The sequence below is a fragment of the Homarus americanus genome, unplaced genomic scaffold, assembly GCF_018991925.1.
Source record: "Homarus americanus isolate GMGI-L3 unplaced genomic scaffold, GMGI_Hamer_2.0 scaffold44382, whole genome shotgun sequence".
NCBI classification, from domain to species: domain Eukaryota; kingdom Metazoa; phylum Arthropoda; class Malacostraca; order Decapoda; family Nephropidae; genus Homarus; species Homarus americanus.
This window is the reverse complement of record NW_024721993.1, coordinates 1-27,767: the sequence shown is the minus strand read 5'-3', so window position 1 is coordinate 27,767 and position 27,767 is coordinate 1. Positions and strand designations below refer to the sequence as shown.

At 39.2% G+C, this 27,767-nt stretch overlaps 1 protein-coding gene and 1 pseudogene across 2 annotated transcripts; one reads left to right on the top strand and one right to left on the bottom strand.

Moving 5' to 3' along the window:
* The first annotated feature begins 2,504 nt into the window (after positions 1-2,504).
* LOC121861932 lies at positions 2,505-4,311 on the top strand (annotated as a pseudogene).
* Positions 4,312-20,186: 15,875 nt separating this feature from the next.
* LOC121861931 lies at positions 20,187-27,413 on the bottom strand (the record flags this gene model as incomplete). Of its 2 annotated transcripts, none has more annotated exon segments than XM_042359900.1 (9): positions 20,187-20,392; positions 22,286-22,400; positions 22,781-22,946; positions 23,055-23,212; positions 25,269-25,384; positions 25,671-25,789; positions 26,379-26,574; positions 27,085-27,212; positions 27,337-27,413. In XM_042359900.1, coding segments are annotated over 9 exon segments (1,160 nt in total), but the record flags the coding sequence as incomplete, so codon positions are not given.
* Between the last annotated feature and the right edge of the window lie 354 nt (positions 27,414-27,767).

The window sequence follows — 27,767 nt, the reverse complement described above, 5'->3', positions numbered from 1 at the left end:
CATCCAGCCTCTTAATACAGCAAACAGGCATTAGTCTCTCTCTGTTTTCACTGGAGGTAACATCTTGCTTGAGACTCTCTTCAACTAAACGCTTTTTTTTCTGAGTTTCCAAGCAAATTATTGGTCATCTTGAAATATATTTTACATATTGACAATATACAGTATAATGCAGTGCAGTGTTGATTTAAAGAAATTAATCTTGAATTACACCAAGAGAGCTAAAATTTTATGGGTGAAATGGCACCATGGGGTGACTTCTCTTCTTCCTTCTCCTCCACCCCCATTCTAAATCCCATCATCATCATCCAAGAGCCTTCTACATATACACCTCAAAGTAAGTGAACTTTTCTACCATTTTTGTTGAATTTAGGAAATTTTCGTTGAGCTGGAACCAATTACCCAAAAACCCATTGAAACAATGGTTTCGGTTAACGAACGACCTTCTGGAACGGATTGAGTTCGTTAACCGAGGGGTCACTGTGTGTGTATATGTGTGTGTATATGTGTGTATATATTTATATATATATATATATATATATCACACATATATATATATATATATATATATATATATATATATATATATATATATATATATATATCACACATATATATATATATACATATATATATACATATACATATACATATATATATATATATATATATATATATATATATATATATATATATATATATATATATATATATATATATATATATATATATATATATATATATATTCTTCAATAATATTTTCTTAACTTTTTACTTTTTTATTATTTATATTATTAATAATATTTTGTATAAATCGTACATTTTTAAATATGATGCCTGAAAAAGGGTCTGTCTTGATAGGACAGATTATGTAAATTACTTTACTCATGTTATCTACTGTATATACAATGAAATTCCACCAATTCTTTAAAGATAAAAACTTTTCGTGACATTTACACCAGTATACAAAAGATAAGCTAATCCTAAGCTAATGGGTTAATACCCCGTTTATGAGAGCATAAACCTCTCTCTTTTTAATGCCAATTTCTCCGTCTCAATTAATATTCGTTTCGTCTCTAATTTCGGGACCAACCTTATCTATTTCTGCCACTTCATGATTTGGAGCATGAGCAGGTTTAGAATTAAACCTTTTATCTTTTATTCCTCTAATTATTACAAAAAATAATCGGCATTCCTCCGAATCGGCACTTAAATACATTCTCGTCCCAGCTCTACGATCCGCTATTATTATTTTTTCTGCTTCAATTATATTTATTTCTCCCAGCTTTGCACCACTTTGCTTAACTCTTGCTCTTCTTCTTAAACTAGGAGCAGCTCCATTCCATTTTTTATTCCCCCAAGTTATAGAAGGCATAAATTGAATTCAATCTACTGTATTGCACTCGTAACCGTTCAAAAAATTACTCGTGTACTTTTACTTTCGTATCTTACTTTTAATTATTTACTAACTTCAATGTTATTTTATGAAATTATTTTATCAGCAACTATTGGAGCAGTTGGTGGTATTAATCAGACAATGCTTCGAAATTTTTTAGCTCTTTCTTCTATTAATCATATAGCATGAATATTTTCTGTTATTTTAATCAGTGAAAATGTGTGAACAATATACTTTACTTTTTACTCTTTAATATCTACTTCAGTACTGTAGCATTAATTTTTCACTTCCAACAGATTTTTCATTTTTCTCAAATTACTTCCAATAATGCTTCACCCCTGCCTAATAAACTTCTTATACTTTTGTCTTTACTTTCACTAGGTGGACTACTGTAGTGGATACTCTCCCCTACAACTGACAAGCCTGGCCGCATTCCATAGCGGCGGAGTTCAGCCAACCGGCGAGTTTCTCACGGCAAGGGGGGGGGGGGCACCTGGATACTCTCACCACAAACCTAGTCGCCTAGACTCGCGCCAAGTTTCTCTGACAAGTCTAGACTGGGGGGGTCGACACCGGCGACGCTTACATCCGGTCTTACTTCCGGTGGCAGAGTATATGAGCTCTCGCTCTTGCAATTGAAGTCCATTTTACTCCACGTTCCTGAACCAGCAAGACCTCCAAACAAGCTCCTAACCCAACGGGACCTCTGACCAAGCTTCTCACTAACCAGACCCCCAGCAAGCTCCTCACCCAACAGGACCTCTGAGCAAGCTTCTCACCAACCAGACCCCTAGCAAGCTCCTCGCCCAACAGGACCTCTGAGCAAGCTTCTCACCAACCAGACCCCTAGCAAGCTCCTCACCCAACAGGACCTCTGAGCAAGCTTCTCACCAACCAGACCCCTAACAAGCTCCTCGCCCAACAGGACCTCACCACACGGCAACTCCCTGGCACTGCACTGTACATACAATATATACAGAAAACGCATTGAGAGTTTCTATCTTACCTCAATCCCGAGTGCGAGATATCTACGTGTAGGTACATATGTGAGCCCATACAGAGTGAATTTGACAACTGGCCACACAACCACCTTTTACTGATTTTTCCACGAATGAATTTTAATTCAAGAAATAACCTCGTTATTTTTGGTCCCATTATTAATTCTTCTAACATCTATTTTAATTTCCCCATATTAATACTTACGAATTTCAATTTCAGCGCTAGTTCTATTTTCGCCTAAATTGAAATGGTCGTCTTCCCACCCAAGACACGGATTTTTTTACTCCTTTTACAGCAGTTATTAATGTTTTTGGCCTCTTTATCCCATCAGTTTTCATTATATTCTAAGATTTTAAGTTATTTAAACTAACAGCCTTCAAAGTTGTCAAAAAAAGAAAATCTTTTAAATCTTAAAGTACTTTCATATTAATTTATAAGCCCCGGTGATATACACGTCTTTAGATTTACAATCTAGTGCCTATTCCTCGGCCACCTTATCGCGCAACGATGACTCTTCAACAAATCGTAAACACATTGGTACTCTATATTTTATTTTCGGAGCACGAGCGGGCACGGTAGGAACTTCGTCGAGACTGGTAATTCGTGCCGAGTTAGGTCGACCGGGAAGTCTCGTCGGTGACGACCAAATCTATAACGTAGTAGTAACAGCTCACGTATTTGTTATGATTTTTTTTATAGTTATACCTATTATAATTGGAGGTTTTGGTAACTGACCAGTTCCACTTATACTAGGTGCCCCAGATATAGCATTTCCTTGTATAAATAATATATGAATTTGACTTCTTCCCTTTTCTTTAACATTATTATTAACAAGTGGAATAGTAGAAAGTGGGGTAGGAACCGGATGAACCGTTTACCCTCCGCTCTCTGCAGCAATTGCTCGTGCGGGTGCTTCTGTTGTCTTGGGAATCTTCTCGCTTCACCTGGCTGGTGTTTAATTTATTTTAGGTGCAGTAAATTTCACAACAACTACTGTCAATATCCGAAGAAAAGGTATGACTATAGACCGTATGCCATTATTTGTATGATCGGTATTTATTACAGCCATTCTTTTACTCCTTTCACTTCCTGTTCTCAGGGCGATTGCAAGATGATTTGGCGCCCTAGGCAAGCCTTTAGATGTGCGCCCCCTTGAAAGTTTTGATAAGCTAATGTAGGTACAGTAACCCATTACTACATTGTTTCTAACTCTCCAAACACCACTGATAACATAATTTTCATCTTGTGGCTTTATTACTTCATCCATGCAAATAACCAATTATTGTTATTACATTAAGTCAATAAATCCTTGACGTAAATGTCAATGAAACAATTTTTAGTTATTTTTTTTATTTTAGGGCAATCTTTAAAAAATAATAACATATAAGCATTTAGCTCGCTCCAGCCTCCTGCGAGTTATAACCTACTATTATTACATCATTATTATATACATGTAGTGCAAAATAAGATACTTGTGAGTTGTGACCAGTCATTGGTCGGACAATATATTAAATTGACATCTTAAGTATAAATAAAAGATATAAGGACCCGGGTTAGTCCCTCCGGGGGGTTAACGAATAATATTAAAAAAGAAAACACAGTCGGCTACCGTCTACCTACCCTCGCCTCCCTCCGACCCCCCACCCTTCTAACACCCTGCTCCGACCCTCCACGGCTCCACTACAGTGTCCACCACAGATTTCCCTTCATTTTTAATTTTATCCAAGTTTGCCCTGAATTTGTGGCGCCCCCAGATGTTGGCGCCCTAGGCGATCGCCTAGTTCGCCTAGTGGGTAGCGCCGGCCCTGCCTGTTCTAGCAGGAGCTATTACTATACTCTTGACAGATCAAAATTTAAATACTTCATTCTTCGACCCAGCAGGAGGAGGAGACCCAGCACTTTATCAGCACTTATTCTGATTCTTTGGTCATCCTGAAGTGTATATTCTTATTCTCCCAGCCTTCGGTATAATCTCTCGCATTGTTACGCAAGAATCCGGGAAAAGAGAAGCCTCTGGAACTTTAGGAAAAATTTATGCTATAATACCAAATGGAATTCTTGGATTTGTTGTTTGAGCTCGCCACATATTTACTGTAGGTATGGATGTTGATACACGAGCCTACTTTACTTCGGCCACAATGATTATTGCTGTTCCAACTGGAATTAAATTTTTTAGATGATTAGGTACCCTCCAAGGGACTCAAGTCAACTACAGCCCATCTCTACAGGAGGAGTTCTTGCTAATTCATCTATTGATATTATTCTTCATGATACATATTATGTTGTTGCTCACTTTCATTATGTACTCTCTATAGGAGCTGTTTTTGATATCTTTGCAGGAATTGCTCACTGATTCCCTCTTTTTACAGGTCTGTCTATAAACCCTAAATGATTAAAAATTCATTTCTTAACAATATTTACAGGAGTAAATGTCACTTTCTTTCCCCGGCACTTCTTACGGTTAAATGGGCTATCGCGACGACATTCTCATTACTCGGATGCATTTACAACACGAAATGTTCTTTCCTCGATTGGATCGATAATCTCTCTTGTAGCCGTCCTAGGATTCCAAGACGGTGCATCCCCCCTTATAGAGCAACTTATCTTCTTTCATGACCACACTATGGTTGTATTAATTATAATTACGGTAGTACCCCGATTTACGCGGTCAATTGAACCCACGGGGTACCGCGGAAAGTGAAAAACCCCATAAAGTGAACAACAGAACATGTGGGATTAATTTCAATAGAGACTGGCCCGACCCCCAAACTCCACTTTTTCCCACACAATACCTATGTTGTAGTAAAAATAACATCTTAATTTTATGATGGTATGCTCACACAATTAATATTTAAGAAAAATACAGTCGCCAGGTTAATGTCCATTCAAATAATGGACTCAAATCCCCCCCCCCCACCTCTTCCCAGCTCACTAGCTCCTACCTCTCTGAGAAATGTTTGGGTGAAAACACTAGATTTTAACGTTTAGTAATAAATAATACCCCAGACTAAAGTTAGGGTAATATAATTGACATTTCTGGATTCCTTGCAGGTCAGGGAATATTTTGAATTTAAACTTCATATATTTTGCACAAAAGATAAAATGTTTGCTTTGTGTAAACCAAATTATTACATTAGATCTAAAATTTGTACAGTATGTCTAATGCGAAATCCATGATGTTTATATTCAAAATGATCATCATACTGTAAGAATTCCAGCAATGTAAATTATATTCTGGCCGGGTAATTTGTATGAATTTTATGAGCCAAATAAAATAAACAAATTATACTTCACCGCGTATACGAGTAGATGCACCGCGGAAAGTGAAAGTCCGGTTCTGGCGAGGTACCGCGTAAGCGAGAAATCGCGGAAAGTGACACCGTGTAAGGCGAGGGAACGCCGTACTTCTTTTGTCGGTTACGTAATAGCCGCCGTATTTTCCGACGCATCTATTAATTGATTTCTCTTTGAAAATCAAACATTTGAAGTAATTTGGACAATCTTTCCTGCTGTTATTTTTGTTTTTATTGCTCTTCCTTCACTTTGATTACTTTATCTTTTGGATGAAGTTAATAATCCTAGAATTACTCTTAAAACTATTGGACATTAGTGATATTGAAGTTATGAATATTCAGACTTTTTACAAGTACAGTTTGACTCTTATATAACTCCATCTAAAGAACTTGATTTATCTGGTTTTCGTCTTCTAGATGTAGACGATCGAACTGTATTACCTATAAATACACAAGTCCGTATATTAGTTACTGCTGCTGATGTTATTCACTCTTGAACTGTTCCAGCCCTTGGAGTAAAAGCAGATGCAATTCCTGGGCGTCTTAACCGAATCGGATTTACGGTTAACCGGCCCGGATTAGTTTTTGGGCGACGTTCAGAAATTTGTGGTGCTAACTGTAGAATTATACCAATTGTAGTAGAGAGTGCGTCGGTCTCGGCTTTTTTAAATTGAATCTCTTCCTCGTCCGATCTTTCGCCCGACGACCGAAAGCAAGCGGTGTAGGTCTTTTAAACCTATCGTAGTAGAGGCGCCTACTTCCGGTGGAAAAAGTTAGTTAATAATAATATGAGCTTGTCAAGCTCAAGTAATTCCATTGGAATACTTTTTGATGCCTCAAATAGCACCCCTTTTATGATTAAATCTATTTTTTTTTTATTCCTTATTGGCTTTCTTTTATTTTTTATTATAAACTATTTTATAAAATCTCCACCTAAAATATCTCCTTCAATTGAATTAAAAACTTAAAAACAAAAAACCTGAAAATGATAACAAGACTATTTTCTATTTTTGAACCTTCTTCAAGAATCTTCCCATATCAATTAATTGATTATCAACTTTTGTCGAGTTACTTTTTATTCCCTACGAGTATTGACGATCAACCCACGAGTGATATACAAGAGTGGCAATTTTAACTCGAAGGAAAAGCACAAAAACACAGCAATACCGAGTGTGGCTGGATCTAACCTGACCTGACCTAACCTGAAGGATGGAGCACACCTACATTGCCCCAAGCTACTGTCCTGGCCACGTGGCCACGCGCCTGCCCAACCGCATCCAGCCCGTACGAGCGCAAACCGATTGCTACAAGAACGGCCCAGTCCCAACCATTGTAAAAATTATCAACACCTAATTATTATATATCATATTTGTATCACATATGTTACTTGTACATTATTTGTAAATCAAGAGACCCATTCCCCAATTATGTAATTGTATATTTTCGGCCTTTCGACTGCCGTGCTCGTTCAATAAACCGTTAATTATTATTATTATTTAATATATACGGTATGTCAAATCACGGTTTAAAATAAATAACTTATAATTTTGGCACCACAAACCAACGTTTTTATTAAACTATTTAAACTAAAATCTTGGTAAGATTATAACTGTTTTTACAATAAGAACATTTAAAGGCAACCAATGTAGCATCAATACTAAGTACAGTATTCAGTAACACTTCCTGAACAACAAGAAAACAATGAATTGAAAAACAACCCATGCTGGCTTATTGAATATATGTATAAAGTGTATGCAGCCCTAAAAAAAGATAGTGAAGCAATTCCAAATATTCTAATCTTTCTTCACCTAACTACACTTAAAATTAGTCTAATTTCTCCCAATAAATTAATAGTACGAGCTGCTGTATTACCATTTCTTAACAAAAATCACCATAATCCTAAACTAGTTATAAAATTTCATAAACCTTTATTTACCAATAATCTTCGACTTCCTAAACGCTCAAACTATATTATGTAATTTTCGGTGAGCTGGAACCAATTACCCAAAATCCCATTGAAACGACGGTTTCGGTTAACGAAATTTCTGTCAACGAATGACCTTTTGGAACGAATTGCGTTCGTTAACCGAGGGACCGCCGTATTACAAAACAATAAATACGGCATCGGATAACGCACATTTTTTGGTGTCGATTATAAACCAAAATTTCCCAGATAAGCCAAAAGTATAGTTCTCAAGTGTTTTTAACCGAGAAAGAGCAAGTACTGTACACGACTGTAATTCGCTATACTCACAGTTCCCGTCCGTGACCGGATTGTTTGTATCCTCCAAATGGTGTTTGTGGGAGACACACATCATAGCAGTTGACCCTGAAACAACATCATGGTAATTATAACACTGTCCCTCTCTCATCCCTTCTAGCAACTATGACAGCTCTTGTAACATGGTAGAAGATCATGTTGATAAAGAATGTTTGTGATCAATATATATATATATATATATATATATATATATATATATATATATATATATATATATATATATATATATATATATATATATATATATATATATATATATATATATATATATATATATATGTGTGTGTGTGTGTGTGTGTACTGACAACCACAAGGAAAAAGAAAACACAAAGTGATTTCTTTTTCCTTGTGGTTATCAGCATATACCTGCATCACACGCACCTACAGTGATTTACTTGCATATATATGCATGTATGTATATGTATACATGTGTATATATGTTTATGTATGTGTATATGTACATGTATAAATAAATAAATAAATAAAAATTAAAAATAATAAAATAAATAAATATTGAAGTGATAACCGTGGTAACATTATGAGATGTACTTATTACTACCATGCTATTGTACTGTTCCAGATGATACTAAATGTTACATAATACTTCCTTGAGATAAAAGTATAGTATATATCAGGTGCCTCAAAGAGAGCTCAAGTTCTCAACTGGCTCAGCCATGTTAATATTATTTCTATCCACTCTGTATCTGCATTTTTCTGGCTAAATAAGAGGTTTCAATTCAATGACGTCAACAACTATATTATGCATCTCGGTACGAATGAAACCGTTACTACGACACAATGGTGAAATGTCTGCCCCGAGATACGTCTCGGTCTCGCTTGTGACGTTCCAAAACTCTTCCATTTCACGTATATTTTGATATTATTGTAATCCTCGGTTGGGGCCTTGCTTCTAACCAGCACGATACATATATTAATATAGCATAATGGATTTCTTGTTATAGTAAAACATACTGTACAGTTGTATGTCACACGAAGATGACTCCCTCTCTCGCTACCCGCCGTCTATAGCCGTTGCTGATATAGTGGCCGGGTGTACCTGTACCAACTCATGCTGATGCACTGGGGATCACATCAATGTATTTCATTTAGCGCTTCAAATTTTGCCACTAAAAACATCTATCGATACTTTTTGGTGACTACATTATTTGGGGGGAACTTTTTTCATTGTAGAAAAGTATCTTGGCTTTTATAATGTGAGTCTATAGGAATATTGATTCGATTTACTATAGGTTTTTATAAGACACAGTACAGGTACTTATATAAACTGGGGAATGCCTGTAGAGCTTTCCTAACATTCAGAGTACCACAACAATATTAAATACAATACCACAGAATACTTCAGGTCCAGTTCACTTCAGGTCCAGTTAACTTTATATCCAGCCAACTTCATTCTAGTTCACATCAGGTCCAAAAGTTCAGGTCCACTTTAGGCAGTAATGGAGAAAGTGCCTGAAAATATTACTTAAGATAACGTACTGCACTGTTGATATGTAAAAATTTAAACTATGTATTGTAGTCTTCTTCAAAACTATGCAAATCAAAGTTAAATTCACTCAACTGATTCATATAAGTAGAAAAAGGTATAAAAAGTAGCACACCATTTGTAGAGTATCATAATTAACAAACAATGACATTATGTTTTGAAAACGAACCTTCAAGTGATTAATATACTGTACAGTCAACCCTCACTTTACGCGGTTAATGTAACCCACAGCGTACCGCGTAAAGTGAATGACATAACATATGGGATTAAATGAAATAGAGACCGGCTGACCCCCAAACTCCACTTTTTCCAACACAATACCTATGTTCTAGTAAAAATAACATCTTAATTTTATGATGGTACATGCACACAATTAATACTTAAGAGAAAGAGAGAAATACAGTCGTCAAGTTAATGTCCATTCAAATAATGGACTCAACTCCCTCCCCCTCTTCTCACACTACACTCGCTGGCTCTTCCCTCTCTGAGAAATTTTGGGAGGAAAACCACTAGATTTTAAGGAATAGTAATAAATAATACCTCAAACTAAAGTTAGGATAATATAATTGACATTGCTGGATTCCTTGTAAGACCAGGAATATTTTGAATATAAATGTCATATATTTTGCACAAAACATAACATATTTACTCAGAGTAAACATTATATCTAAAATTTGTATGTCTAATGCAAAATCGATGATGTTTATATTCAAAATGATCATCAAATTGTAAGAATTCCAGCAATGTAAATTATATTCTGGCCGGGTAATTTGTATGAATTTTATGAACTAAAACAAATATCTTCAGTTAATAAAAAAAAAATATATTCTTCACGACACTATCTGTCAATCAAAGTACCCCACCTTGCCTCCCCCCTCTTCCAACCGCGCCAGATGGTCGGTCAGTCGGTCCCTCCCTCCCCCCCAACCCCCACCAATGCTCCCTACCAGATAAATGTTTGGAAGAAACCAGAATATTTACCTTTTTAGTAATAAATAATACCTCAGACTAAAGTTAGGATAATATAATTGACATTGCTGGATTCATTGCAAGACCAGGAATATTTTCAATATACACTTCATATATTTTGCACAAAAGATAACATATTTGCTCTGAGTAAACAAAATACTTGCATTAGATCTAAAATTTGTATGTCTAATGCAAAATCTATGATGCTTATATTCAAAATGATCATCAAATTGTAAGAATTCCAGCAATGTAAATTATATTTTGGCCGGATAATTTGTATGAATTTTATGAGCTAAATAAAAAAATTATACTTCACCCACGTAAAGGGGTACACGCACCGCGGAATGTGAGCATCCCGGGTTCTGGCAGGGCGCCTCGTAAACGTGGAAACGCGGAATGTGGGACCGCGTAAAGTGAGGGTTGACTGTACTGTACTCTAAATAAAAACTAAATAAACACACATTCAAAATTTGGTATGGGATGCAAAACGTGAATCTGGGCCATAGTTTTGAGAGGTCCCGTACCGCCGACACCAATGGGATGTGACTTAAGACACAAACGTTTACATAAATGACCACTTTTATAGGATTACTGTACAAGTGCACTTAAATACAAGTCCTCTAATACACTCGGCTTGTACGCCCGACGACACGACGTGAAGTGACGACGTCGGTCTTACCTCCCGCAGTTCGGCGGCGTTTCTCCGTGTGCCGTTAACGGCGTCGTATACGAGACCGGACGGGTCTGTACGGTCGAGTCTGAACTTGTCATACCGAGATGTGTTGTTGGTCCTTGAAGCTTCCTCGAAATGTGACCAATAGCTATATAATACAACACTGTAAAACTATTATATTATAGGCCGGGGTCATTTGACCAGTACTCGGCACAATAACCACCGGTTATTTGACCGAGATCTAAAATAAAACTAAATCCTTTTGTCAACAGAAATTATACAATTAAATCATACCATAATGTAATGACTCGTTTAATGCCCCCAACCATCCTGACTACAATTCCATTAAAATCCCATACGATCCCCGCAGGTCCCGGTCAAATAGCCGACGGTTATTTGGCCCAGAATCCGGGTCAAATAACAACTTTGCATTAAAAATAAACGTTACTTATTAGTTTAATACCACATGGAGGAACTGATTACTCAAATAGGTTAGGGTAGGTTGAAATTATCTTGTTCCAATGGTTTTTGATGTATTTTGAACTTTTATGACGTTCGGAAAATAGGAGCACGGCCGCAACGATAATTTTACCAATTTTTATTTGGAGTTTTTCTAATAAATAAATATGATCTTAATTTCCTTACACTAACAAAAACAATGAATCTTCCAAAGTGAGTTAGACTTTCAACATGAAGGGTTAAAAAAAACAACATTGAAAACACTACCTAACTTCTTGCGATGGACGAGCAACAACCAAATTGGCATACCCGGTATCGTACACGTCCAATAGCGTTTACATTTCGTGGATGTGACCGACGTAGAACGAAACTGCGACGATGTTGACGGATTCTTATCGTGCTGCCGGGAGAAACGCACAATTTTGCGGCATTTATTATTTAAATCTCTTTCGCTTGAATTTCACATAATCTGCTGTGACCAAACAGAGGACAGTGCAAATCTATTGTCATATTTAAGCAGGAGCAAAAACTTTTTTTTCTAGATATATTTAAGCCTCCCTCATGACCTAAACGTTGAAGACGAGAACTGACTCACCGACAAAACATTAAAACACAAAAACAAAACATTAAAGAAATAACTTTTTCTGTTATCATTAGTTAAATACAGCTACTCCTCGACTTACGACCTACTCGACATACGACCGCCTCGGTCGTACCAAAATTTTGTCAAATTACCTATTTTCGAATCCCGACGTTAGTGATTGCGCTGTGTACCGACAAAATTTTTGTTTGTAATTCCCTTTAAAATGGCTGGCAAGCGTAAGAGTGAGAGTTCTCGTGGTGCCGAGAAGAGAGAGAGAGACGCCCGTTTTATATTTTCTATGTACGGTATTATTTTTGACTTGCGACCCGGTCGCCGGTCCCTAACCCCGTCGTAAGTCGGGGACCGACTGTACCGTAATGTGCTGGGTATATACAGTATAGCTCTACTGTATATCATTATCTACAAGAGTTAACTTGGACTCGCGAACAAGCTTCGGGAACTCGACTTGTCTGTCTGTCGAGAAGCTCCTATATTGGCTTATAATCGACGTGTACGGTCACCCCAAAATAATATCTTTAGCCACGGGGTCGACGTGATTCGAGGCTATCCGACCAATGTTACACGACCTGTTTCAGAACTGTTACTAACTCTACGTCTACACCTCCGAGCACGAATGAGTATACATACGTTTTTCAAAGATGCGAATCCTCCGAGGCTTCGGATCGCACGTTACGCGAATTGAGATTGCGTGTCGTATATGGACGCCGACGCCGTGCCGGTCATTAATGGGATCTTACGTCAAATGAACCGAGGAATTATCGGAAAGACCCAACGGGGCGAGCGGTGCTATTATTGGCCTTCGCTCGGATAACTTGGCAGACTGGGGCGAGCGAACCCGCGGTATCGCGATGGGTCACCCGCCACAAAACCACCGGCGACTCGCCGATTTAAATTCTTATTTTGACATTAAACCGACAACATTTACGTATCAATAATATTTGGCAGATCCCAATTAGACCGTTCACTCTAATATCAACTACTATTTCCTTGGTCACCTCTCATAAATCAGACGTGTTGCCGACGACTATATTCTGCAACTCGGTACGGATGAAACCGTTACTGCGACACGGTGGTGAAATGTCCGCCTCGAGGTCGGTCTCGGTTGCGACGTTCCAAAACTCTTCCAGTTAACGTAAATTTTGATATTATTGTAATCCTCGGTTAGGGCCTTGCTTCTACCCAACACGATACATACCTTAATATAGCTTAATGAATTTCTTGTTATAGTAAAGCATATACAGTTGTATGTCACACGAGGATGACTCCCTCGCTACCCGCCGTCTATAGCTGTTGCCGATATAGTGAGCAGGAGTACCAACTTATGCTGACGCAATGGGGATCACATCAATGTATTTCATCTAGAGTTTCACATTTTACCGCTAGAAAATCTATATACTTTTTGGGGGACTCTTATAAACTGGGGAATGCCTGTAGAACTTTCCTAACATTCAAAGTACCACAACAATATTAAATACAATACCACAGACTACTTCAGGTCCAGTTAGCTTCAGGTCCAGTTTACTTTATATCCAGCCAACTTCATTCTAGTTCACATCAGGTCCAAAGGTTCAGGTCCACTTTAGGCAGTGATGGAGAAAGTGCCTGAAAATATTACTTAAGATAAAGTACTGCACTGTTGATATGTAAAAATTTTAATTATGTACTGTAGTCTTCTTCAATACTATGCAAATAAAAGTTTAATGAACTGAACTGATTCATATAAGTAGAAAAAAGTATATTAAGTAGCACAGTATTTTTGGAGTATCATAATTAATAAACAATGACATTATGCTTTAAAAACGAAGCTTAAAGTTATTAATAAACTGTACTGTACTTTAAAGAAAAACTAAATAAACACACATTCAAAATTGGGTATGGGATGGAAAACGTGAATCTGGGCCATATTTTTGACGTGTCGCGTACCACCGACGCCAATGGGACGTGACTCTAGACACAAACATTTACGTAAATGACCACTTTTATAGGATTACTGTACAAGTGCACTTAAATACAAGTCCTCTAATACACTCGACTTGTACACCCGACGACGCGACGTGAAGTGACGACGTCGGTCTCCCCTCTCGCGGGTCGGCGGCGTTTCTCCGTTAACGGAGTCTGAACTTGCCATGGAGGTGTGTTGTTGGTCCTTGAAGTTTCCTGGAAATGTGACCATTAGCTATATAATACACAACACTGTAAAACTATTATATTATAGGCAGGGATTATTTGACCAGTACTCGGCACAATAACCGCCGGTTATTTGACCGAGATCTAAAATAAAACTAAATACTTTTGCCCACAGAAACTTCTACAATTAAATAATACCATAATTTAATGACTTGTTTAATGCCCACAATCAACCCGAATACAATCCCATTAAAATCGTATACGTGCGATCCCCGCAGGTCCCGGTCAAATAGCCGACGGTTATTTGGCCCAGAATCATGGTCAAATAACAACTTCGTACACTTATAATAGAGGCACTTGTTTGTTTAATACCACATGGAGGAACTGATTACTCAAATCGGTTAGGTTAGGTTGAAATTGGGTTTTTCCAATAGTTTTTGATGTGTTTAGAATGAGTCTGACCTTCCGAAAGTAGGCGCTTCGCCTTTATTTCCTTTAACACTAGAAACAACAACAATCATTCTTCCAAACTGAATTAAACAAAATTGAAAACCCTACCTAACCTTTTGTGACGGACACACAAAAACCGAATCGGCACACCCGGATTCTTACGCGACATGTCGCGGTTACATTTTGTGGACGCAACCAAAATACGACGAAGCTACGACAATATTGACGGATTCTTATTGCACTAGCGGGCAAAAACTTTTGCGCAATTTAATATTTAAATTTCTTTCGTTTGAATTTCACATAATCTGCTGTGACCAATCAGAGGACAGTTCAAATCTACATGTATTGGGATTGCAAATAAGTTTCTTAAACGTATTCCAGCTTCCCTAGTGACCTATAAATGCTAATGACTCACTGACAAAACATTAATGAAATAACTTTTTCATTTATCATCAGTTAAATAAAGTAACCTTAATATATTATTTGAAGTGTTAAGGGATAGGAAAGGTTAGGTTAGGTTTTTTCTTTTTTTCTCAGAACACCACTACCACCAGCAAGAGTTTTTCCGATTTGGCTCATATTTTCCATAGGTGTTCTTATTATAATATTTTAAAAGAGGCGACAACTTTTTATTTTAATTAAAAGCACTTTTTTATTCATTTTTTATATGATCTTAAATCACCTGTAATGGGCAAGGGATGAAGGTAGGAGGAAATGGGGGCAAAACACTTAAAAACCGAGCACACGACACTAAAACGATGTCTCTCCGTGCTCTGTGGCGAATAATTACATTTACCGTAAACACTCCTCCAAAAAATTTGCCGATTCGCCGCGTCCAAGCGCACTCTTGCATCCACAAAAATACAAATTACACCGTGACGCTTCAATAAAGTTGCTTTCGTTGGTACCAGATATCAAAATAAGTACTTTGTTTAATATGGCAATTCCACGCCTGGCTAGGAAGTTAGGTAAGGTTAGGTAGGTCGCTTTGGTTGGTTATATTACATCAGATTATACAGTACAGTATTAGCTTCTAGCAAATGTCGCCTCTTAAAATTCTATAACAACATCTGGAAAAAATGAACAAAATCAAACTAGTCCCGGTAACCGAGGTCATATCTCCATAACGGCTCATTTATACCAGAAATGAAGGTTAGAATTGCTCGAAAAACATAATACACTAGGGAAAACCTAGTCGCTAAACGAATCTCGGGAATTTTATAATTTCAATCAGTAATTTTGACAATTCTAAGACAATTTTCTTCAATAACATTTCTGGAACAAAATACATTTAAGCGAGATATTTAACAGTTCATTATGCATGTCTGTTCATGAAGGTACACACCCACGTTAGTTTATGTTTGGTTAGGTTAGGTTAAATCCAAAACTTTTTCCGATGGGTTTTTGTGCATTTTGGACAGTTTTTACCTCGATTCTTACAGCTCTAGTTTCTGAGGAGCAGGGTGGTAAATTTTTACAAGTGGACAGCCATTGACTTTTTGTTGAGCAATGTGTTTTTCCAATAGTTTAGACAATGTTAAAACACGTTTCTTCTACGACGTTTTCCTCAGAAATTACTTAAAATTACCTAATCTCCCTGCTATATTTAAGTCATTTGTGAGGGAAACGTCACTGAAGAAAAGTGGGTTAATATTGGTCCATTGGCTGTCCGCAGGTTCCCGCCATGTTTACCCGAGGTTATACTCCTAACTCGTCTCCTCCTCGTAGGTTAGGTTAGGTAGGTTCTTTGGTATGAGAATTAGTTTTTGGTGTACTTTGGTGTTTTACTCAAATTTGACCTCTATTTTATTGGCAAAATTAGCAGTTTGTTAAAATTGAAAATGTTCTTTTTTTGCAAAACACGTTACTTTACAAAAGAAAAGGGCACACTTGAGTACAACACTGAAAAATCTCGAAAAAAAACATTCTACAAAACCCGAGGACAGCCAATGGAACAACACATTGATCAACAACTCCATGGTTGTCCACTTATATTAATTCACCAGGGGCTTATCTCAAAACTAGTGATTTGCGCCACAAATGAAGGTCAAATTCGTTCATTACATCAAAAACCACCGGAAAAACATACTTTAAATTTTGATGTCATATAGCGGCAAAAAGTGGAAATATACCAATACAGTACTTCACCACCTCCACCAGATGACCCAGCACAATTAACTAAATTAACCATTAAATACACTCTGTCTAACCATAATAATTCTCCAATAACTTCTTAGTATTATTAATGTTAAATATCTGGTATAATATTATGAATAAATGTCTTACCGATGCCTCAGGCCGATATTTTCGGGGCTGTCAGATCGTGGTACACTTGGTCCGTCCTCCACCTTCTTCCTCTGTCTTGTGGCTCCAGCTGGTGATGGATCCAAGAACCACCAGACGAGAAACTCTCCCCTGTACCCCGTGATGAAGGTTTAGTAGTGCTGTTAACTCATAGATGGCGCTCACCTCCAACTCTCCCCTGTACCCCGTGATGAAGGTTTAGTAGTGCTGTTAACTCATAGATGGCGCTCACCTCCAACTCTCCCCTGTACCCCGTGATGAAGGTTTAGTAGTGCTGTTAACTCATATATGGCGCTCACCTCCAACTCTCCCCTGTACCCCGTGATGAAGGTTTAGTAGTGCTGTTAACTCATAGATGGCGCTCACCTCCAACTCTCCCCTGTACCCCGTGATGAAGGTTTAGTAGTGCTGTTAACTCATAGATGGCGCTCACCTCCATATCATTCCTTATCTTATTACCTTTTTACGTTGAATATATAAAACAGCCATTTGAATAATCATTTATTACCATTTACATAAAACTATGTTAGCATGTAATAGAGTCCGTAAAAATAAAATGATTTTAGGTGTGAAATAACTGAAAAACATAAAGATTTCAGTAATTTAACAAGAAAGAAAATGTGCCTTCGTTCTTGGGGCACTACAGAAACTTGTACTTCTTGGAGGAACTAAAGCAAATTATAGATCTATTATATATGTACAAACTTTGAAGTATTCTCACCACATTCATTAACAATACTGTAGGCTACGTTAGTAAAGCCTATATGTTGGTGGTACTTATATACTGCCTGGAATACTTAAGTACTGCTGGTTTACTTAAAGGGTGAAACTTTTATTATTTAGAATCAGTGTGACGTTGAACCATTTTTATTGTTACCAATACTTGTCACGATGTTGTCCAATAAGGCTTTTGAGACTTTATGGTTTGCTTGAATGGCTATAGGCAGTTGCTTACACTGTTAAAGAGGCCAATGAATTCTATAGTAGATTTAGGAATGTATAGAAGGAACCCAGCCAGACATTTATTGAATTAGTTTATTTTATTACCAAGCTTAAAGACTTTTCATTTTTAAATGAGCTTATTATGAGTGACCATTATCTACAGATTCAGATGTGTATTTATGTGGAAGTGACAAATGTAGAGAAACTTCCAACTTTAATATGCGCTGTATTTCTTTTATTCATAATCTTTCACATCAAAGTCAATTGTGATCTGGTTTTTGAAGTTTTGATAAATATAGCATGACGAATTCTACGACTTTCTATGGGCGGCCAGAAACAGACACCACCACAGTAAAGCCGCTAATGGTTGTTACGCCCGTTTAACTCCCGGTAAACCACATTCATTAATCTCTATAGTGAAAAATTAACAAGTTATAAATAGAAAAATATTAAACTAGCAATAGAAAGGCGATAAATAATCACGACATAGTGAAGTTTTATGGAACAATTATCGAGAAATGAAATGTCTTAAACACTTGTGATGAGGTGGTTAGCCCAGTTAAGAGGTGGTTAGCCCAGTTAAGATTTTCCCGCCTAATTCACATGTATCACCCCCCCCCCCCACCACTGCCGTCCTTAAATACTCTGAAAGCTGTGACGGGAGGTCAGTACTGATCATAACCTCAAAGGAAGTAATACTACTGGATCCATGGATATACATCTCTTCATTCTTCAAATGCTGGTGTTATTTTTCTTGAGTACAATTTTCTTGTTGGTTAAAAATGAGTTTTGTTGATTAACTATTTATATTTGATATAACTTGGTTATATATTAATGTATTTAGTGAATTATTTCTGTGTGATTGAGTTTGATACAAAGTATACTTCTATATTTAATCTCTGATTACTTGCTTGTTCCAGATATCCGAGATCTACGTGGCGCAACTACTGGCAATGTTTCAGTGAGGGGATGAATTTGAGTTTCACTATGTGAAAGTGGACCATCCAGCTCCACCCACGGCACCGTGACCTACCTACCTTAGTTATGTGGACAGTTAAGGACGAACCCGGCTAGAGTGGGGAATATTTAGAGGAGCGCGAACTGCTGTATTTATTTAACCATAGATATGATCGACATACTTCTACAATAAACTTTATTTTAACTTTTAAAACTCCGTTTTTTAGTTCCTTTAATAACGGTTTTCTGGGGCGTTTTAGACCAATTTAAGACTAGACTCGACATTTCCCTCTTAACTTGTATACAATTTAGCAGCTTAAATAATTTAGGTTTACATAAGATCGGCGACTACTATTGTTCTTGCTAGATGAGCCTTAATTCGGCTTCAAGACGCCACCAGACCATCTAGCACAATACGTCATGGTTTTGGTATGAATCGGTGGTAGTAGGAGTGGATTATATTATATAAAGATAATAATATGTTGTATTTCTTATTTCTTACCGTAGAGTTCGATACCTTCACACTGATTACTTACAGGAGATTATGGTGTATCTACGTAGAAGTTCACTCCACCACTCGACATTCCATGATTTATACTTGATAAATGATGATTTAATGAATTCATTTAATTTTCAACATCCATCTAAGTTATTGGTTATACTATGTCATAACCAATCAGTCATTACCTTTAGTAATAATAAGATAGGATCACAGATACTGGCAGATAATTGCACTTACATTTATTTGTCAAGCTTCCATACAATGATTTACAATTTGCATGGACATATGATTTACTCACGTTCACGCTGTAATAAAATTAATCTTCTAAAACAGGGAATTTCAACTTGGGCTGGGGCATTCCCCCCACCAATCTGTGCTAGCTGTGGCTGACACGGGTGCTATGGTGTGTGTGGCAGGACCATCCCTCCTCCAGGACATCGGTTTGTGTACGGGGCAACTTCGGGCCCGTAATGGCCTGAGGGACGTGGCGAACAAACAGCCTGGCGTTCTGGGGTCTGCCGCCTCCAGTGTGGGCGAAGGGTTCACCGTCCAGGAGGTCTACTTCGTGCAGACAACCAAGGCCCTCACCAGGTCATTTGAGGCCTGCAAGTGCATCAACTTGGTGCCTGTCGATTTCCCTGCCCATAGGCGCTGTGACTGCCGTGGGCGATGGAGGGAGCAGCACACTGCCGACGACCTACCTGAACCCTGGGACCTGAGAGGCAGTCGTGTCCTCCTAGAACAGTTGAGATACCCTTACCTATTTGGAGGAGAATGTGGCCAGGTTGGAGGCATGGCTGCTCACACTTTTCATCCACCGCATTCAACACCAGCAGGTCCCCACTGCCAGTCATGACTGCTCCCCCTCACCATATCCACCTGACGCCCAGCACGACCCCCTTCGCCTGTCACACACCTGCTCCCGTTCCGAAACACTGGGAAGCGGAGGTGAAGGCCCAGTTATATTCACATAGAAAACCTTCGATACTACATATGTGGACAAAATACACCTCTACTACAGGATTATATATTAACACATCTAAATTTGTTTGATAATATACGAACAGGGAAGAAAATCTCGGATATATTTACTTATTTAAAAACCCGACAGGACGGAGACTCAGGGATTGATTAGGAGGACCTGAACAGGAGAACCCTGAGACAATATAAGGTGTTAATCATAGGCACAGCGGACGTACCACTTTTACTTAGTCAGTGATGATGAATGAATTACATGATATAGTATGTACAGTAGATAAACAGTGCAGGTATACAGTGAACATAAACAGTGCAGGTATACAGTGAACATAAACAGTGCAGGTATACAGTGAACATAAACAGTGCAGGTATACAGTGAACATAAACAGTGCAGGTATACAGTGAACATAAACAGTGCAGGTATACAGTGAACATAACAGGTATAAGTGAATAAACAGTGCAGGTATACAGTGAACATAAACAGTGCAGGTATACAGTGAACATAAACAGTGCAGGTATACAGTGAACATAAACAGTGCAGGTATACAGTGAACATAAACAGTGCAGGTATACAGTGAACATAAACAGTGCAGGTATACAGTGAACATAAACAGTTACTGTAATATCAATAAACAATGTAGTTACCCAAAAACTTACTATTACTTGTACTTGATAACACTAATAAATTCAGATAATTACCTTAGTTTATTGCACCTTAAGATTAACACAGCCTAAATCCTAACCTAACCCCCCCATAAGTTGAATGAGGCTAGGGGGGGGGGGGTGTACCTGCTGGAACTTGTCACACCTGTCAATTAGGACTTGGATCATCTATACTTCAGTCAAGACTTGGATATATCTCTCCACTTAACATGAGGCCAGTTGGTTCATGAGGCCGGGCGGACATAGGGTACACAGCGAGTCAAGACGTGAGTGAGGATAATTACTTCATGTGAGGTCTCGACTTCAAGTGATTTATGCTGGCCAACATTCTCAAACATTCTTGGGAAATATTCTTGATTTACTTTAGTTTAAGGCATAAAAACAGCGTAAAACCATAACAAAATATAATAAAACTCTACTTTACTTAAATACGTTCACTTGGCACCAAACAATATTGAATTTAATGTAAAATGAACGTATCTATTTAAAAACAACGTATAATAATTCCAATGATTGTGTTTTATATTTTTTTGTGTGTTTTAGCTCCAGTCTACCGTTGGATACATTCTCACCGCATCAGGTTCGAGTAAGTATTATAAAGCCATCGAGATTCCTGAGTCCCTAACCTTAGTATTTCATCATCATAAGGAGTCAATCGAGGAGTAAGTCAAAATTTGGTGAGCTTCAGAGACGTTCAACAGAGGTGGTGAGGTTGGGCGTGTTTACTGTCTAAGATGGAGGCGGCGAGCTGTTGCCAGTGGAGGGGGAGGCGGTAACGTTTGCTCTCCACTAGAAGGTTAAGATCCGTCTTTACCTCACTCACTGTCTCCCCCAGGCTGTTAGGAGTACGTTAGGTTAGGTTAGGTTAGGTTAAAGTAAGTTCACAACACACCACCACACATCACTACAACAGTCACAACACACCACCACCACAACACATCCCCTATAACACACCACCACAACACATCCCCACAACACACCACCACCACAACACATCCCCTACAACACTCCACCACAACACATCCATACAACATACCACCACCACAACACATCCCTACAACACACCACCACCACCACAACACAGCCCTACAACACACCACCACAACACATCCCCACAACACACCACCACCACCACAACACAGCCCTACAACACACCACCACAACACATCCCCCACAAGAGCACCCACCTGACGACGAACACACGATGGTAGTCCCTTGTGAGGTCCTGAGCTAGAAGTCTCCTCAGCGCCGCCGTCAGGAGGTTGGTGTGGAATCTTGTCTCCTCGGGGTCACTCTCCATCACTGTCAACATCATACATCGCCACCATGAGAACACCATCGCCTACACGGGCACTTGATAATACTACTCTGCCTTACCTAACACAAGAAGTACAGTACAGGAGGCAATAATATTAGACAAACAGACAGATAGATAGATAAAGAGACAAACAAACAGACAGACATATTTTTTTGGTAAATTAGTCATACATGTTTACAGTGATTCTTCTGATACATAGACAGTGGCAATCAGTAAGCCTAACTTAACCTATCATAAGATTCCACACACACACAACATAAATAAATAAAATATATATATATATATATATATATATATATATATATATATATATATATATATATATATATACTGTAACTATATCCGGCTACAATGTTCTCCTGACCTGGGGGTGGTTTGCCGTCCACTAGCGCCTGCAGCAGCCTCGTCACCCAGGGAGACAACAGGAGCACCACCTTGACAGAAGATCGGCCATCAGACAGTTTCCCCAGCAGCCACTCACAGGGGTCGGCCAGCTGATTGATGTCATTAGCAACGTATATGTCGTGTACCTGTGACGGAAATATATTGATGTTAAAATCTAACCTAACCTAATCTGACAGTCTAGGTGATAATAAGGAACCTATACCTGACAGTCTAGGTGATGATAAGGAACCTACCTGACAGCCTAGGTGTTGTGTGAAGCGGGAGGACAGGTGTTGTACGCGGGACAGGTGTGTTGGTGAGTCCCGACTGTACAGCAACAAGACGGAGGGTCGATCACACTCCTTCTCTTCTTCTTCATTCCTCTTGTAGGTGTGAGGAGCTGGAGGAGTGACTGAAAATAATAACAATGGATGATAATTACTGATATAATAATAATAATAATTAACGGTTTATTGAAAAGTATAGGAAAAAATGAATCTATACAGTGGATAAAAAAGGGTATATATGTATGTATGTAATAATAATAATAATAATAATAATTAATGGTTTATTGAAAGAGCTTGGCAGCCAAAAGGTTGAAAATATACAGTTACATATTTGGGGAATGGGTTTCGAATTACAAATAATATACAAGTAACATAAGTGATACAAATAAGATATATAATAACTAGATGGGGAAAAGCTCAAACTACAGGGCATTTCAACATAATGACAGTGCAAGAAGTAGTGTTTACTGGGAGCGAATACACTAGTTTATTACAAGTTATTGATAATTTTTACAATGGTTGGGACTGGGCTGTTCTTATAGCGATCAGTTCGTGCTCGTATGGGCTGGATGTGGTTGTGGTGTCGAACAGCAATTCTCGGGCTAGGGATCTCAGGTGGTAGTAGGAGCCGGTGTCGAGGATGGTGTAGAAGCTTCTTACCAAATTTGCAGATGAGGTCGTGGTGATGGTCAGTGAGAGTCGAAAGGGTCAGTGTATTGAGCGCTTCTTGATATGTGGAGTAGGAAGGGGAGAGAATAATCTTGCATGCCCTCTTTTGCACTTTTTCTAGGTGTTTACGTTGTATGTATGTATGTATGTAGCCACCAAAATCCATCGCCATTGTGAGGCAACTCCACGATGGCATGAACGGCAGTGTCCTGCACAATGGCACCAAGTCTGCGTTCTTCCCCATCCAAACAGGGGTTAAACAAGGATGTGTACTGGCACCAACTCTCTTTTCCATTTTCTTGGCTCCCTTCCTTACTCGTACCAGTGCCAATTTAGCCGGCGGGGTGGACATCGAGTACCGGGTGAAGGGTCTTTTCAACATAAGACGACTCCAGGCAGGAACAAAGGTGTCGGTAGCTTCCATTACTAAACTTCAGTATGCAGACGACCTCACCCTTGTCGCTCACACTGAACGTGACCTACGGGCGATCCTGAACACCTACGCAGATGCGCATGCACACTTCGACCTAGAGGTGAATGTACGTAAGACTCAGATTCTCTTTCAACCTGCCCCTGGTTCAGCCACACCTCCACCATCCATCCAGCTTAACGGTACTACCCTCTCTAATGTTACCCAGTTTCGGTATCTCGGCTCCCACCCGTCCACCACTGTTGACATCGATGAAAAGATTCAACATCGGATCAGATGTCCATCTCAAGACTTTGGCAGACACCTTACCCGTGTCTTCAGTTGTAGGGAGCTGAGATGATCGACAAAGTTACACGTATATCGAGCAGTGGTCCTCCCCACCCTGCTATATGGCAATGAGACATGGGTCACATACAGGAGGCACCTCAAGGCACTTGAAAACTTTCACCAACGTAGTCAACGTTCCATCCTCCGAGTTCGCTGGGAAGACAAGAGAACAAATGCCAGTATTCTTGCTGACACCAACTGTAGGAGCATCGAGCCTACCATTATTCATGAACAACTACGCTGGACTGGCCATGTTGACCGCATGAACGACAGTAGACTGCCAAAGCAGCTACTTTACAGTCACCTAACGAATAGTAAACGTAACGCTGGCGAGCAACTGAAAAGGTATAAGGATAGTCTTAAGACAAACCTGAAAAAGTACCAAATCGACCCCATCACCTGGGAGACGATCACTCAACACTGTAACGCTTGGGGGAGCACCACACGAGAAGGTGTCAATACTTTCGAGTTAGCCCGACTGCTTACCGAAGCAGACAAGTACCAACGCCGGAAAGACGCTGCCGCCGCCCCTCCCGCACAAGATGTAGTCGTCCACACGTGCAACATCTGTGGACGACCCTGCCGGTCCCGTATCGACCTCTCTAGTCACCTCAGAGCTCAGCAACGAAGGTGACATCCTTAATAACTCATATCATTGTATCATAGCTGGATGATCGTCATACACGATTCCGAGTGACAGCAAAGTAGTATGTATGTATGTATCAGATTCATGTGTGTGTGTGTACAGTACTTACCCGAGTGTGTGATCTTGCACCTGATAGAAAAGGCAGCAGCTAACATGCCCAGGATGCAAGTGATGCACATCGCCACCACCAACAGCACCACCTTCAGGTTAGTCGTCCACCACGGCCTGAGACACACACAGTAATATGAGACAAGGGAACCTAACCTAACGGGCCCTTTGAACTATTTATGGCTCACACTAGTTCAGCCTAACCTAACCTCTGATTGTTTGTTTACTGGTGCTGAGTGTTAAGATGTTAATATTGATCAAATAAACAAACACTTGACTTGGACAAAACCTTATGCCGTTTTTATTTGTTTATTTAATCAAGACAAGACGAAACATCAGGTGAAATAAGCTAGGAGAGGGGAGGGGAGGGGGTGGTTAATCTTCAGGTGATTCTGCTACTCACAACTTGGGGGCCATCGACGGAGCGGTCTGAGGTGAGAGCTGAGGTACCCGACCCTCTGCAGGGAAGGGCACGATGCTTGACTGTAGGAGGCATTGTGGGTCCATGCTGATTGGCTCAAGCTGCCGGGGTAGAGAGAGTTAGGTTAGGTTAGGTTAGGTTAATCTTCAGGTGAAATAAGTTAGGGTGTCTTATCTTCAGGGGATCCATATTTTTCTTATTATATTATCTCACCAACACCATACTATCTCCCTACCACCATACTATCTCCCTACCACCATACTATCTCTCTACCACCATACTATATCTCTACCACCATACTATCTCTCTACCACCATACTATCTCTCTACCACCATACTATCTCCCTACCACCATACTATCTCCCCACCACCATACTATCTCTCTACCACCATACTATCTCTCTACCACCATACTATCACCCTACCACCATACTATCTCTCTACCACCATACTATCACCCTACCACCATACTATCTCTCTACCACCAAACTATCTCTCTACCACCATACTATCTCTCTACCTCCATACTATCTCTCTACCACCATACTATCTCTCTACCACCATACTATCTCTCTACCACCATACTATCTCTCTACCACCATACTATCTCTCTACCACCATACTATCTCTCTACCACCATACTATCTCTCTACCATCATACTATCTCTCTACCGGTGAAGATAAACTTACTATGAAATAATAGACGGAGTTCGGTAGGAAGCGACTCTTGATATGCAGATACGTGTTGTTGCCGACTTTGTCATAACTGGTTACTGGACAGTCTCCTTCCCGTGGTCGTGGCTGTTCAGGACGGCAGCGGAACACATACAAGTTCCAGGTCTTCACTCGCGGGTCAGGTACTATGGCCAGGTTCAAATTCTCGTCGCTAGAGGAATGTAAAAAAAAAAAAAAGATTTTAATATTCAATGCTACACTAAATTTGGTCATCTTTATGGCAGCACATGGCTATGAAATTAACCCAAAATATTGAGAAAGCTAAAGATTCTGTCCCTAGATGATGACAGACAGAACGACAGGCAGACAGACAGGCAGACAGACAAACAAGAGCCTAAGAGAATGTTTACTGTACCTCAGGGGTGGGAAATGATTTAAGTGAGTGAGTAATTTCACTTGAGGCAGACACTTTAGACAGACACTTTAGACAGACACTTGAGGAAGACACTTTAGACAGGTATTAAAGACAGACACTTGAGGCGATATAACAAAAGCGATTAATAAGGACAGTCGGTGATAATGACCCGACCATCGTTAATGAATAGTATTGCCAGAGACAGAGACACACAGATAGACATAAGCAGACAAAAACAAACAAAAAAACGCATAAAAAGGACAATACAAAAATCAACATAAAGCAAAACACGAACACAAAACTCACTCGAAACACTGGAAATACACACTCAGGTTGTCAAGGTGTTCCCCCGCGGTGGTAAAGGGGGGCGAATATGTCCCGTTGACCCTCAAGCGCTTACAACCTGGGACTATTGGACACACCCGACCTAGGTTCTGTGGCGAGAGAGAGGTGAAGGTGAGGTGACGTGAGGTGAGGTTGAGGTGAGGTAAGTGTTTTATTATACTAACCTCATCTCTCTCTCTCTCTCTCTCTCTGATTAACATGACATGACATTACCTTCGTTACCCTGAAGGTCTCCAACGGGTGATCGTTCTCTCCCTCACAGCTCACCACATCCACGGTCCACCGCTCATCTGTAAGACCCAGCTGTTAGTCTACCTTATCTGGTGTTAGTCTACTTTTTTTTTTGTACTAACAACTAAACTAAAAATATTACTAATAACCATACTGTAAATAAATACAAAAACGAAAAAAAAGATCAATAGTGAGAAACAATATATGTATGTTGTGTTGTCAAAGTAAGAGAAACAATTGAGACCCTGCAATTGTGTGTAAATGAGGCAGAAAGTCAGATCATCAACCTGGGACTTGGTCACATATGGCAGCAGGGTTTACCATTAGACAACACATTATGCTTCCAATATCTTCCCAGGCGGTAGTACCTCCCTGCCTACTACCTACTATCTGGTGTTTAGTCTGAATAATAT